General features: G+C 57.6%; 2 protein-coding genes across 3 annotated transcripts in view; one reads left to right on the forward strand and one right to left on the reverse strand.

The window, feature by feature from the left end:
• LOC125281367 (ral guanine nucleotide dissociation stimulator-like) overlaps positions 1-9022 on the forward strand; it is a 50010-nt gene extending 40988 nt beyond the window's left edge. The window contains exons 4-7 of one of the 2 annotated variants that reach the window (XR_008959499.1): positions 4491-4662; positions 4806-4925; positions 6160-6272; positions 8372-9022. The gene's annotated coding sequence lies outside the window, so the exon portion shown is untranslated. Of the gene's footprint in view, positions 1-1210; positions 1370-4490; positions 4663-4805; positions 4926-6159; positions 6273-8371 lie in introns of those variants that run through there. The other variant, XR_008959500.1, reaches the window with a different exon arrangement.
• A 2736-nt stretch (positions 9023-11758) lies between these two features.
• Positions 11759-13986, reverse strand: part of LOC125281384 (dual oxidase 1-like) — a 280501-nt gene continuing 278273 nt past the window's right edge. Inside the window, 4 exon segments of the mRNA XM_057313040.1 lie at positions 11759-12112; positions 12115-12166; positions 12411-12566; positions 13619-13777. Coding sequence (XP_057169023.1) covers positions 12006-12112; positions 12115-12166; positions 12411-12566; positions 13619-13777 — 474 coding nt within the window. The 3' untranslated portion in view covers positions 11759-12005.

The raw sequence follows: 13986 nt of genomic DNA on the forward strand, positions 1-13986 counted from the left end.
TTAGCAGTTGTGGAAATTGCTGAGGCTTTAAGGGAGCAATAATTAACATGGCTTTCTTCCCCTCCTGAGCTTGGAGATCATTGAGAAGTCAAATCAAGGTAACAGACTGATGAAGACAAGAATGTCAGTTTTATTACTGATAAAATAGATTGGAGAACATGACTTAGCTATGTCTCCCACAATGGGCTGCTTAATACTTCACAGAGTTAAACTTGCCCACTCGGGCTTGGGCCATGAGGCACAGCTGTAAGCCCTCTCACGGGGGCCAGGAGAAGAAAGAGCCAGAAGGCAGAGCTGAGAAAGAGAGCGAGCATCTACGGGTGATCAGATAAGCTGCTCTCCCTCCTTGGGAGAGGGGTGGGGGCCAGAGAGCGGTCAGGAGTGTTCTTCCACGGAGCTCGTGGAAACGTGAGCTGGGAGAGTGGAGGTTCACCCTAGTAGTAATCTAGACGTGGAGTGACGAGGGTAAGAGTCATCGGGTACTGGTGGTGAACAGGTGGAATTTAGACGCTGAACGGGGGCCAGGACCGACGAGAGCAGTGTAGTGGACGGAGAAGGAGAAAGTGGGAGGGAGACTGCCCTATTTAGATCAGAGGGGTGTGTACCCCTTGGAGGCCCATGAATGCCCTGGAACTGTATATGGAAATTTGCACATTTTTCTGGGGAGTAGCCCCATAGCTTTTATTCGATTTTCACTGGGATCAACGATCCCAAAAAGGGAATCACAGAACTGACTAGAAGAACTTCTGGGGAAAGTGGCAAGTTTGAAACATTAAAGTGAAAGATCTTGATGGTAACCGGAAGTGTATAGGGTGCCATGAGACTGGGCAAGGATGTGGGCAAATTAAGACCTGGTTCTGGGGAACAGAGACCGAGAGGGGCCAGGGGAAGAGTCCAAGGGTGATGGGAGAGGACAACCACGAAAATGACTTGTCAGAGGGGACAGTTTCAAGGAGGGAGTGATCAGGAGTATCTGGGCAACGAAGAAGGATTTTCGGATTGTCAAGTGATACTGCTTGGGATGCAAAGGAAGAACTGGAGCTGTGTAGCCAAAAGGAGGTGGATTAGGAGAGGACCCTGCCTCCGTTTCCAAAACGTGTAAGCCTCATTTCCTAAGCCCTTGCTGGCCACCTAAGGATCTCTTTCTGTCTTTCACTCTGGTGCTTCTCTGCCCCGGCCTCCATTGGATCCCATGCTTTTGGAACCCCAGAGGTGTTTTAAGGGCAAGGGACCCCAGATGTCCGGCCATTGGGTCCCCAAAGCCAGTGGCATCTCTTCTGAAGGAGGCTTGGTGTGTTGCTGAGGGCGCTGCCAGAGGAGCTGAGGAGGGCAGCCAGGGATGCTCTCATACCTCCCCGCCACCTTGCCCTGGCAGAGATCCAGAGCTCCAAGGAGACGGCAGCTCAGCCCCTGCCTCTATATGACACGCCCTATGAGCCAGAGGAGGAGGGGACCACCCCAGAGGGTGAGGGGGCCCCCTAGCCCCGGGAGTCCCGGCTGCCAGAGGATGGCGAGAGGCCCCCTGAGGAGTATGACCAGCCCTGGGAGTGGAAGAAGGAACAGATTTCCAAAGCCTTTACAGGTAAGCCCCTGGCTGGGGAGGGTGGGCCTGCTGGGGCCTCTAAACAGCTCTCCAGGCCCAGGGGAAGGGAAGGAGTGGACCCCAGGGGTTGGGGGAGGCCCAGCAGCTGGGCTCCAGGGAAGCACGGTTGAGCGCATCACAGAGATTGGTGAATTGGGCAGTGTGGGCGCGGCACTGTGTGCAGGGTCAGGGAACGGGCACAGGAGGATGAAGGGTCTCCCTGCATCACCACCTCTCAGAGGCCAAGAGGCTTAGGCCACTTCCGTCTTTTGGGAGACAGGGCCTATTTTAAAATAAAGAAATTCCAAACAAAATGATAAAACTTGTGACATATGTTAAATACTTACATTTAACAAAAGAAGGCATTGAACACCCCAGACAAGGAAAACGGCTGTGTGTATAACCTTTCGAGAACCCAGCCCTGAATCACAGAGCTGTGTCTCCCAGTAGCAGACTGTGCCAGACCAGGGACGCCTGTGCCCCGGGGGGGGAATTCGGAGGAGCAGGAACTGGTGGGGAGAGGGAGGCTGTGAGAAATGCCCTTTGTTGAATGAGGGTTAGGTTTCTCCTGTACCAAGCACCCCAGCGCCTATCCCAGGCCTGGAGTCCCACCTGGAAAGGTGTGTGTTGGTGGTCTGAGTGGGTGCTGCTGCAGCCTGGAGAGCCTGGAGAGTGCTTTAGCTCCTGGGTTCTTGATTCGGTGAGAACATAAAGGATGTAAATACCATTCGACTTCACCCCCACTCCCAGGGCCCCCCACCCCTCCTTGGGCACGGGGCTCATCCTGGAGCCGGACTCAGCTCTCTGCCCTGTCCTCCCCTCCCTGGCAGCCAGACTAGGAAACCACAGGCTTCTGATTTGTTTCCGGTAAAGCATGCACCATTGAGTGGGACCGTTATCTCCAGAAGTCTCCTTGCAGAATCAATACTGTTTGGATTGCTTAATGGGGAAATCTATGCTCGTCATTAGGAAACCTCGTTAGCAGCCCTGCAGCCGCCAGTGGCATCCCTCTCTTAATTGTCAGGGCTCGGGATTGAGGGCGTGGGGGGTAAATTTCAATAAAACATCTGCCCCCACATCGGAGTATTCATGACAGCCTGGAGCTGGGCTGTCCGTCTCACTGCCCATGGCTTCCCAGGCCGTGGGGAAAAGGAGGAAGGGCGGCAAGTCTGAGGGTGCCAGGAGGCTGTGGGAACCTGGGTGTGGTGCTGGGAGGCGAGGGCAGCTCGTTGTCCCTCGTTTCCTCCTTTCCTGGTCCTTTTGGGCCCTGGAGGCTTATGAGGGTTCAAGTGAAGGGGACCCACACGGCTGGCAGGGCAAGACTCTGCCTCCGGCTATTTGCTACCTGTGCCTCCCCCCTTCGACTACGCAGCCTGGTGTGGTCACTGTGGCTCCATCCAACCCTCCGAGAGTCCTGCTCCCCCCTCAGAACCCGTCCCTGCCTCTGCTCTGACCCTCCTCCTTTCTAGGCTATTCTGTGTCCTGGCTCTGGGTTTTGGTGTCTCAACCTCTGCCTCTCTCTGTCTCTCTCTCTGTCCCTGTTTGTGTCTCTTCTCCCTCCTGCTACTGGCTCCAGTTGACATTAAGGTCATCAAAGACCTACCTTGGCCTCTGCCGGTGGGACAGCTGGACAGAAGCTGCTCCCTGCCTGACGGGGACAGGGACATCTCCGGTCCAGCCTCACCCCTCCCTGAGCCCAGCCTGGAGGACGGCAGCGGTGGGTCCTGTGGGAGCTTCTGGCCAGGGTGACATGTCCTCTCACACCTCAGGCCCTGTGGGCTTGGGTTGGCAGAGCTGAAGTGGGGTAGGGTTTGGAGAACCTGGAGGAAGAAAGAAGGGACAAAATACACATTCCTCCTTCCTCCCAAAGGTGTGGGGAAGGTGTCTTCTAAAGGAGTCTCTTTCTAAATATCTTGCCCACCATGCCACAGAAATCCACTATTTTACATTCACTTCTTTGTGAGTATTTTGCCTGACCCAATCCTTTGGCAATGCAAGTAACTCTTGAGGTGGGGGTGATGCTAGCATAGGAAGTGTCTGACCCCTTCGGGCAAGGGACGGGTCTGGTCCTTGCATCTGGTGACTGAGAGACAGGAAGGTCCTGAAAGTGCTACAAGGAGAGAAAAAGCCCAAATGAGGAGAAAGGAAGCACCGAACACTTCATCTCTGTCAGTTTGGTACAGAACGGGCAGCCAAGTGCTTGTGAACACCTCTTTGTACATTTGTGCCTGAGTGTGAGGGCTACTTTGTAAATGCAGGATGAAGGAGGGTCTCCATCGCCTGTCCGTGGGTGCCTGTGCTCATGTGACCCACTGGCTTCCTCCCTCGTGCTGGCTCAGTGGTGGGCCTGCCCTGGTCTGGGAGGGCAGAGCCGCCTCAGCTGGGTGTCTCCGGTGGGGGCGGGGAGCCTGTGGGCAGCAACCCTGGGGGCGGGGGAGGGGCGGGCCGGCGGCGGCTTGGGGCAGGATGAGCCTGTCAGGATGGCACCAAGGGGAATCGGATAATTGTTCTCAAATGCATAAGTCACTTCGACAGAATGGCTTGGCAGGGTGATATGGAGAACGGTCATGAACTCTGAGGAGGCGAAAGAAATGATATTATCGGCGCTGAAGCCTCCCGGAGGGGGAATGGAACAGGGGAAGGCAGGCAGCTGCTCCAGAGGGAGAAGTTTAAGTGGTTTCTCATGTTGCTTCTCTCCCCTCTCCTCCCACAGCGTAGGGACTGGTAGGCGCGGTGTGGCCTAGGAGGGCTGCGCCCCACCCCCACAGCCAGTCAAGCCCAGGAGCATGTCCCACCCTTCCAGAACATTCCTTTGACCCCTTTTGGCAGAAAATGGTGGAGCCCTGGTTATTCTATAGGGCTCTATCTCTAGGGTCCTCAGAGTCTATGACTGGTATATTCCCCACAGCCCAGTTTGAAGGATCTGAGAAGAGCTGCCTGTCACCTGGCCGGGAGGAGAAGGGGCGGCTACCTCCCCGACTCTCTGCAGGGAACCCCAAGTCAGTCAAGCCCCTAAACGTGGAGCCCAGCAGCCCCCTTGGGGAGTGGACAGACCCAACATTGCCTCTGGAAAACCAGGTGTGAGTGTCTGTGTCCAGCTGGGGACTCTCTCCCCTCCCTTCCCCTCCTGCCACTGGCTTGCCTGCAGGGGACACCCAGAATGGGTGGGCCAGGACGGCGAGGGACCCAGCAGAGATGCCCCCTTCCTCTCTCTTGTCCTCAGCTGGTACCACGGGGCCATCAGTGGAACAGATGCCGAGAACGTGCTCCGGACGTGCAAAGAGGCCAGCTACCTGGTGTGCGACAGCGAGACCAGCAAGAACGATTTCTCCCTGTCCCTCAAGTGAGTCGGGGTGGGCCTGCGGTAGGCAGGATGGGCTTGTGAGGATGGCACCAAGGAGGATCCATGGGAAGACAACCAGCAGGACAGGAGAAGACTCCAACCTTCCCCCCATGCCCAGCCAAGCTGGGGAGAAGTCCATCCCCAGGAACTTTTGCTGACTCTGGGCCCTAGGGACCTGGAGCAGTCTGAGGCTCCTCCCCTGACCTCAAGGAGCTCAGAGTCCGTTAGAGGAAACAGTCAAGCTACAGTGTCCAGCTCCAAAGTTTATGTCACTTACCAGCTGTGTGCCCTGGGGCCCCCTGAACCTCTCTGGGCCTCAGTTTTCTTACTTATAAAGTAGGGGAATAATAATATCTACCTTATAGGGAAGGATCCAATGAAATAATATATGGGAGGCACTTAACATGGTGCTAAGTGCTAAATAAATTATCACCTTCATCTTTACTAATGGCAGTCCAGATGTTCTTGAAGCACCGGCAAGGAGATAGGAACTTTGCCTGAGGGGCTCTGCAGGGGGAGGCGGAGGCTGGATCCTGGGAGGAGGGTGGAGCAGTGGACACAAAGCTATCGTTCACTCTGAAGAAGTGGGCAGGAGGACCGGGCGCTAGTGGCTGATAACTGAGTTTTAAAGGATCCAGGAAGATGGGGGAGGCAGGGCGCTCCCTTCCCATCAGCCTTCCTCCTAGGGAGTAGATAGACACAGAGAGGTACTGGCCTCCTACCAGAATGGCCAGCCCTCCCCTCGGTATCCAGGAGTCCTGCCCGATAGAGCCTGCCCCCCACATGGCAGCCTGTCAGATGGTGGGTTCATTCGCATCGCCCCCATCACTCCTGGGACATCTGTACCACCTCCTACCACATTTCTCAGGGGCATTAGAATACAGGTATACCCCCACTTCAAACAAATGCAATATACAGCAATGTGGGACTATTAAACAGACATTTGAGGATAATTATTGAACTTCAACTAAAAGATAATGGGAAAATGCCAGTCTAGAGTCAAACAACCTGAATTTTATTCTTGGGTTTCATAAAACTAGCTTTGTGACCCCAGGCAAATCATGGAATCTCTCTGGGCCTTGGTTTCTCCCTTTGCAAAATGCATTGATGGGTACCTCTTAGGTTTCTTGCAGCTCTCATACTCTGCAATTGTCATAAAATCAAAGGAGCATTTAGGAAAAGTTCATCTGTCAAAAATCTGATATAACCCTAGGAATGTGTGTTGCTTTAACAGTTAAGAGTCACAGAGCACCTACTGTGTGCTGAGCCGTGTATACACCGTCTCCAAACCAACTGCCGACCTGGAAGATGAATCTCTTTCTTATAGACAGAAAGAAATACAAAGAGGTATGTGACTTGCTCAAGGCCACCAGGTAACAAAGTGCCAAAAGCAGGATTTGGACCCAGTTCAGTTCAGTCGGACTACAAGAACCGCACTATTCCATTGCATCGCTCCACCAGTCCTCAAGTCTGGAACAGTCCAAGGCTGAGACGGCAAGGGTCTGGCTCTGTGAAAGGAGCAGGGCGGGGCTCAGCCTTATCCTGGGGAGTAAAAGGGGAGGCAGGCCTGGGTGCTGCTTCGGCCCAGGCTGATCCAGCCCCACCAGCAGCTGTCCACCAGAGCCTCGCTTGCATATAAATGGCTTCTCTGAAATACAATTAAGGTTTCTCTGCTCTCTGTAATGGAAGGGCTTTCACTGGTGATTAAACAGCTTCCTCCAGAAGCCATGTCAGCTCTGGCCCTACCGCCCAGCTAGTCCCACCCAGACTCCTGAGGGTTGGGCAATGACTCTGCTTGGGACTTTATCCCAGGAGGTCAGTTATCCAGATGGAGGCTTGTTGCCACTTTATTGCCCTTTTTGGCCAGATCTGTCCCTCAAGGAGAAGATATAATGTAGTTTTGGGGAGAGGTGATTATCCCAAGTGGATTGTGGTTAGGGGGTTTTCTCCAAACTGTGAGAGGGAGAGGGAAAGCAAGGCCCAAGCTGCTGCCCACAGCTTTGGGCCTGGGCCATGGCATAGGGCAGACAGGGGAGGGGGACTGCTCACTGCCTCCCCTCTCTACCACCCCCAGGGACTGCACATTTTCCTCAGGCCCTTAGCTCCCTTCCCCAGGGCCTGCGTGGTCACTGTCAGCCTCAGCCATTATCTCGGGCCTACAGAAGAAGGATGCCCCCCCATCCCCCCACCCCCGCCCATACACACATACACCCAGCCTGGGGCCCCCAGCAGGCTTTAGGGCACAGTATCCTGGGGCAGGGAGAAGGAATTGGAAGCATGGGTGATAAAGGACTGTTTTTTTCCTGTCATCCCTTTCCTCTCTTCAGTCATCCACTCTCCATCTTCACTTGTGGGCCCAGTGAAATGGGTCCCGTCAGAAGCCTCTTTGTACGCAGGCAGGGGAGGGAAATGAGGTTTGTCAGCCTCACCTCATATGAGGGCCCCCCTCACCGGTCCTACCTCCCATACTAGTTTCTGAGCCCTGCACTTGTCCCCAGGTAGGCTCTGGCCCCGAGAGACAAGTATTCAGGCTTCAGGGCTCCCCCAAACACTGCTTCCTCCTTGCTGTGGACCAGGCCTGGTAGCTTGGGCAGACACTGTTCTTGCTCGGGCCCCACCCCCATGCTTTCTCTCTAAGACAGGGTGCCCGGACAGCTGGGAGCCGGCCAGAGCTCTGAGCAGCAGGGTCCTTGTCTTGAGGGCAGGGCCAGGCACTGATGTGGATTTCCTGGATCGTGTCAGGGAGCTGGGAGAGGCAGTGGAGCCTTTCTCTCTGAGGGAGGGAATGGAGTTACAGCCTCACCGGTGATGGCATCCCAGGCTGCAGGGACAGAGGAGCTGGGGGCTTGGCCCAAGGCCCAGTTAGCAGGAGGGTAAAGGGATATCCCCAGGACAAGGCGGTTGAGCCTCCCCGGATTTGGGGTGGGCTTCCAGAGCAGCTAGCTCACCCCCTCCCCTGGTTTCTGCAAGAGAGAGCCTCAACCAAGATTCGCTCGGTTGTCACATCTGTCCACACACGGTCCTGCCAAGGATGTTTGTGTCTCCACATGCGTCACTAGGAGCCCCCACCGGTGTCATCCCCCACAGCTCAGAGATGGAGAGGGTAGACCAGCTTTGGCCACACAGGTTGGAGGGCACCGGTGCTCGGGTCCCAGGGTCTGGGGCAGGGAGGGTGGTCGCTCCAGTTTCCACCTGCACACGCCCTGTACACTCACTACACACACATTCTTGGCACACCCAGGGCCCTCACCACAAAGCCAACGCCTAGGGTTACCTACTCACAAAATCCCCTCTGCCTCCTCTCTGTTTTCTGGACTGACCTCCACCTTCCCTAGTCACCTCCCCACACAGCTGGCTCAGAACAGCCACATTTGCTGCGGGCGTGGGGGAGGGCAGGGGGACTGGAGAGGGCCGCTACTCACCAGGGTCTCCTCTCCTCTTCCCAGGAGCAGTCAGGGCTTCATGCACATGAAGCTGTCCCGGACCAAGGAACACAAGTACGTGCTGGGCCAGAACAGCCCACCCTTCAGCAGCGTCCCTGAAATCGTGCACCACTACACCAGCCGCAAGCTGCCCATTAAGGGGGCCGAGCACATGTCCCTGCTCTATCCTGTGGCCATTCGGACTCTGTAGATGTGAGGCCCGGGCACTGTGACAAAGCTGGACCCAGGCCTGCGCCCATCCCCTGGCTGAGGGCGCTGGCCCTTCCCAGGGACATGTTCTGTCAAGTCTTTCTTCCCCTCTCCCAGAGATCGAGTGGGACCTGCAGATTCCTTAATTTATTCTAAACGGGAAGGCCTTCTGGGGCCTCGGAGTAAAAGGTTGTCTGGAGCGAGGACAGAGGAATCCCTGGGGAGAGAGGATAGCCCCTGGATGAAGGGGCCTTCAGAGCCGCTGGTCTCCGGAGGAGTTTAAGATCCGCAGCTCCCCGCCGCTTCCGCCCCCAGGGCACAGGCGGGGATCCCCTTCCCCACGGCAGCCTTCCCCCTGGGTCAGTGCGGGGCGCCCTGGCCATCTCTCCGCCTCCACCCCTAAACCACCGGCGGGCTCTGTTCAGAGTCTGGTGCGGGGATTGGGGAAGGCAGACACCCCCCCCCCCCCCCAGGACGGAGATGGCCTCGGGGGTGGAGAGAGGAGGGGAAGGGCTCGGGCCGGAGGGAACTTGCGCAGTCCCCGGGCTGCCCCGGCTCCCGGCCAGATGCAAGAAATAAACCCAGTCCTGCCAGGCCCAGCCGCGTCCGCGCCCCCAGCGCCGCCCCCCCCCCCCCCCCCCGGGCTGCCGGGGGAGGGAGCGGCGAAGCGAGCGCAGATTCTGTTCATAAATCAGCTCTGGAGCGACCCAAGCCGGCTGTGAAAAGCACTTTGCTTCCCTAGACGAGATGTCAAAACATCCCCCTCCGCTCCCGCCGGGCTGGGGGCACCCGGAGCCGACCGGCCGCGCGGCGCCCCCTCCCCGCCGCGCCGACGACGGCCGCTCCCCCGAGCGCGTCCAATTTCCTGCCAACAGCCGTGCGTCTGGGAGGAGGGGAGCCGCCGAGAGACGAAGAGGCAGCGCGCCAGGCGAGGGGGGCGGGCGGCCCTGCCACGCGGAAGCCGCGCATCCGCACACGCGGGAAAGCTGGCGCGCCGACCGCGTTTTCTTCCCAGGGGAAGCGGGGCCTGCCGCGCCTCCCCCATCCCCCGACCGTGAGTCCGCCCCCTGGAGACGTGCAGCCCGCAGGTCTGGGCCCGGATCTCCCGTCGGCCGGGGCTTCGGGCTCGCGGCCGAGCCTGGCGGGGCGCTCCGCGCCTGCCCCCTGCTGGTCGTGCCTCTAACCGCGGGTCGCGGGCGCCCGGCCACACCGGACCGGCCCTGGAGACGCCCCACCGCACCCAGGGCTGGACCGGCCGAGGCCTGTGCGCCCGGCCCCCGGGCATACCCCCTGCGCCGCAGGTCCCAACTGCCGTCGACCCACTCCAGGCCCGCCCTCCTGCCCCCACGGGGCTCCCCGCGGGGCTGAACAAACATCCGCTGCTCTGGGAGCGCAGTCCCAGGGCCTCTTTACAGAACCTGAGCAGTGTCAATCATGGGAGTTCGGATTTTCTAATCCCCGGCTATTTCATCGAAATCGAGGATATGTGACCTGACAAATGTAAGAATTCGGTGAGGACAATCGAGAGGCTCACTTGAAATTGGGCCCTGCTTTAGAAATTCCCTCAGAGGGTTGCCCTATACCTTGGAGGGTATGAGTCACTTTCCAGATGAGAAAACAGGCTGAGTGTTCAGGTGATGTGCTCATCCGTCTCCTTGTGCTTTCATCTCTTTACCTGGAAGACCCCTGGAGGCACGGGTGGTCCACTGCTGTTGCTCAGAGGTCCTGGAGCCAGCCAGGCCAACTCTGGCTCCTGCTCTGTCCTGCCACGCACACCCGCACTCTGTGCCCTGCCCACCTTCTCCAGAACTCCCATCCCGTCTCTCTCTGCCCTTCCTGGTCAGGCTTGAGAAGCCCCACACGAGCCACCCTGAGAGGCCTGGGTCAGGAAGGGTGCCCCTGAGCTGGGAAAGGGGTCTCCAGCTAAAGCCCTCGGCCTTGGGCTGGTTCCTTTATTCGGTAGATGCTGGCAGGTTCAGAACACTGTCTGCAGCAGCCTGGGTGAGTTGGCTGGTTAGTAGCTTCCTTTGCCAGCGCCCACCCCCATCCTGGGGCAGAATAAAGAAAACCAGAGGGCAGAAAAGTGGTTTGTTTGTAAAGGAGACTATTGCAGTGGGAAGAAGAGACAAGGCCTGAGGAGCACGACGTAGATATTGGGCCAGATTCTGACTACAGCACATGTTTAAAAACTGGGGAGAAATCAGTTGTGCTGTTAGGCTAGGATGCTGAGGGGGTTCCTGTAGATTTCTCTCTGTGGGCCCAGCCTCTAGCCCACCCCAAGGCATTTGCCAGCCCTTTTGACAGTGGGGAGCCTAGAGGAGGGGGAGGCTTTGGGGGAGGAGTTCCAAGATGCCAGCATCTGTGCTCCCACTCCGTCCTTAGGCCCACAGCCCCCTAGTGCACATACACACGGCTTTTCAGCTCCAGTCTTTTGAGGCTTTTTCTTAGTTTGGAAGAAGAGGTGTCACTTTGCCCCAAAGTAACAAGAGCTCTCCTACCTCCCAGGCTCCGTTTCCTAGACAGTGCCCCCCGCTTCTCCAAGCTGAGACAGTCTGCACTTGGGGGTCTCTGAACCCGTATGGGGTGACTGACCATGGCCACCTGGACCAGGGATGAGAGGTAGGAATGGGAAGGAGGCAGAGAGTCAGAAATAGGAAATATAGAGCGAGGTGTGGGCCCAAACCTCTGCTCAGCTGGGCAATGGGAAGAGCTCCTGGCCTGGCCAGGAGGCCTAGAAGTTCTCATAATGGTCGGAGGAGTGAGTCCGGTCCTGCTCGTTGATGAGCTGACAGCCCTTTTCCACATTCTTGGTCATGCCAGGGGGGCCACAGCTAAACACCCCAATCTTCCGGACCTGTTAGGGGAAGGAAACGTGAAGCCTAGCTCAGTGTTCATGGAAAGACAGGCAAGAGTCCTTGGTGGGGACTCCTTCCATGTTTCTGATAAAGGTTCGCTTCACACCCTGTGTGGTGAGGGCTGGCTCGGTGTGTGCGTCTAGCTCAGCTTTGGTAGACTTGCTTTGTGTGGGTCCGCCCTCCCCCCTCTCCAAGGCATTTGGGGTAAAGGATCAGTGTTTCTGACAGGGGCTGGGTTAATCAGCGTTCAGGTTAAAGGCTAGCTTACTGTGTCATTGAGGGCTAGGCCATTATTTACCAGAGCAGTGGCTAGCCCAGTGTTCCTGGTAAAGATCAGCGTCTCGGGTGAGGCCGGCTCAGTATTCATGGTAAGAATAGCTTTGAGTTTATCATAAGGATGAACTGAGCTGTTCCTTCTGGACAGGCACCATGGCTTTAGAAGTGGCGAGTCCCTGTTGCTGCTTCCCCCCTGAGCCCCTCAGAGTGACCGCTACTGTTTTTCCATTCCATTCTCCCCACTTATCTCTTGGGTGATGAGTTCTTATCAGCAGTTCCTTCCCTCCTGGAGCTGGGTTGGGAGGTTTGCTTAGACCTCAGGTGATAAAGGCCAGGAGAACCTTGATATGGGGTGGACTGACCTGCGGGTGCACCTCCTGCAGGGACTTGAAGAAGGGCTCGAAGGGGGGGCGGCCAAAGTGCATGATGTGAACAGACTCCGGTTCAGCACCTTCTGGAAGTGCCGCTCACAGAGGTACTGGGGGCACAGTGGCAGGTCAGGCCAAGGACAGTCAGGGTCCGTGCCTAGCCCAAGCCAGCCTGCAGCCCAGGAGACAGAGAATGGGGTGGGGAGGGAGCTGGAGGCTGAAAATCGGGACTACCATCTCTGTGCCTCCTGCCGTCTGAACCTGGCTGTCCGCCCACCTGCCCTGGCCATCTGAGCCTCACCCAGCCAACCCATCGACCCACCTAGTCGCCCCGCCTGGCCGTCCCTGACCCACCAGCATGGTGGTCCTGAGGTCAAACTTCTCAGCCAGCTGGGTGACGTAGGTGTGCACGGACACCAGGTCCTGACGGTCATTCTCCTCCACCTCTCGGATGATGTCAGCCATCCGCTCAAACTGCCGCTGGGTTCTCGTCACCCAGATGAAGTAGATCTGGGGACACAGGGGAGTTCAGGACCTGGCTAAGCTCAGGCTCCCTATATCCCAGGGATCCCCACAGCAATAGAACTCTGCCGGTCTCCGTCAGCTTGTGCCTCTCCCCAGACACTCTGGGGAATGGAGTGTTGTGGGGGGCCCCAGGGCCAGGCTCTGGGCGGGAGATGGAGTTACCCCAGGCATGGAGAGAGAGAAGGGAGTGATAACCTGGGGTGATGAAAAAGGACACTTGTCAAGTGAGCTGAAGGTCCGATGGGGTGGGAAGCGGCTTTTTCACACGGAGCCTGCCGTTCCACTCCCTGCAACGGGCCCTCCACAGGCTGCTGGGCTCCCAACCAACCCCAGCCCAGAGGGATAGGGTTCCACTAAGGGGCATGTCACAGAACAGCCTGAGGGAAGACCCAGCTGGCTGCCCGGGGCAGATGGGAATGGGCTCAAAGAGAGAGCCGGAGGATAGAAGCTGCCATAGAGGGACCGACCTCCCGCTTCTGAAGAGGCTGAAGTGGGGCCGTGTGGGTTAAGAAGCAGAGGCAGAGCCGGCATGGACAGAGGAGCGGGGGAGCTGCCTGTCACCCTCTGAATGCCGACAGTACGTGGGCTTGGCCTCTGCCTGCTGCGTTCCTGTGCCCCCGACTCACCTGCCAGGCCCAGAGAGACAAGCAGGGGCCTGCTACCAGGTCCGGGCTGGGGTGAAGGGACCCGGGATAGAGGGGGCCTGAGGGCCTGGGCTGTGTTCCTGCAACTAACCCAGCCCACCAGCCCTGCCTCGGCACCTCCCCTCTTCTTCCTCTTGAAAGCAGAGCCGGTTTCACTGCCCCACCCCAAGTGTTCCCTTCCTTCTCCCAACCTGACAAGGCTCCCTGCAGGGGCTGGCCTCCTCTGTACGACAGACTGGGTTTCTTTACCCCTCTCCAACTCTGTTCTTTAGGGTCCGAGGATATCAGACCCCTCTGGGGTCAGGCCAAGAACAGAGGCAGGAGAGACAGGCAGAGACGGACACAGTGATAGGGAGCAGGGGCCAGGGGTCAGAAGGAGGAGAGGGCACTCACCTTCTTACAGAACACTTGGCAGCTGACTGATGATTTGAAGACCAGGTCTTTGAGGATGGAGGCAAAGGGGGTGACTCCAACGCCCCCTCCCACCAGCACTGAGACCTCAAACTTATGCCATTCCTGGTGGCCCTCTCCAAATGGTCCATCAAGGTACAGCTGCAGGAGAAGGAGTGGGTCTGAGTTAAGCTCCGCCACCACAATAGCTCTGAAGCTAGAAATGGGAGGCAGGGAAGGCAGGTATGTTTATGGAGTGAGGAGAGAGGGGGTGCCGCAGCATTACCTGGAATGGCCAGTCTCTGGATGGGAGGGGAGGAACACAGTGAGCAGCCCGGGGCTGCGGGGCCAAGGCCTGCTAAGGGGATGTG

The sequence above is a fragment of the Ursus arctos genome, unplaced genomic scaffold, assembly GCF_023065955.2.
Source record: "Ursus arctos isolate Adak ecotype North America unplaced genomic scaffold, UrsArc2.0 scaffold_16, whole genome shotgun sequence".
NCBI classification, from domain to species: Eukaryota; Metazoa; Chordata; class Mammalia; order Carnivora; family Ursidae; genus Ursus; species Ursus arctos.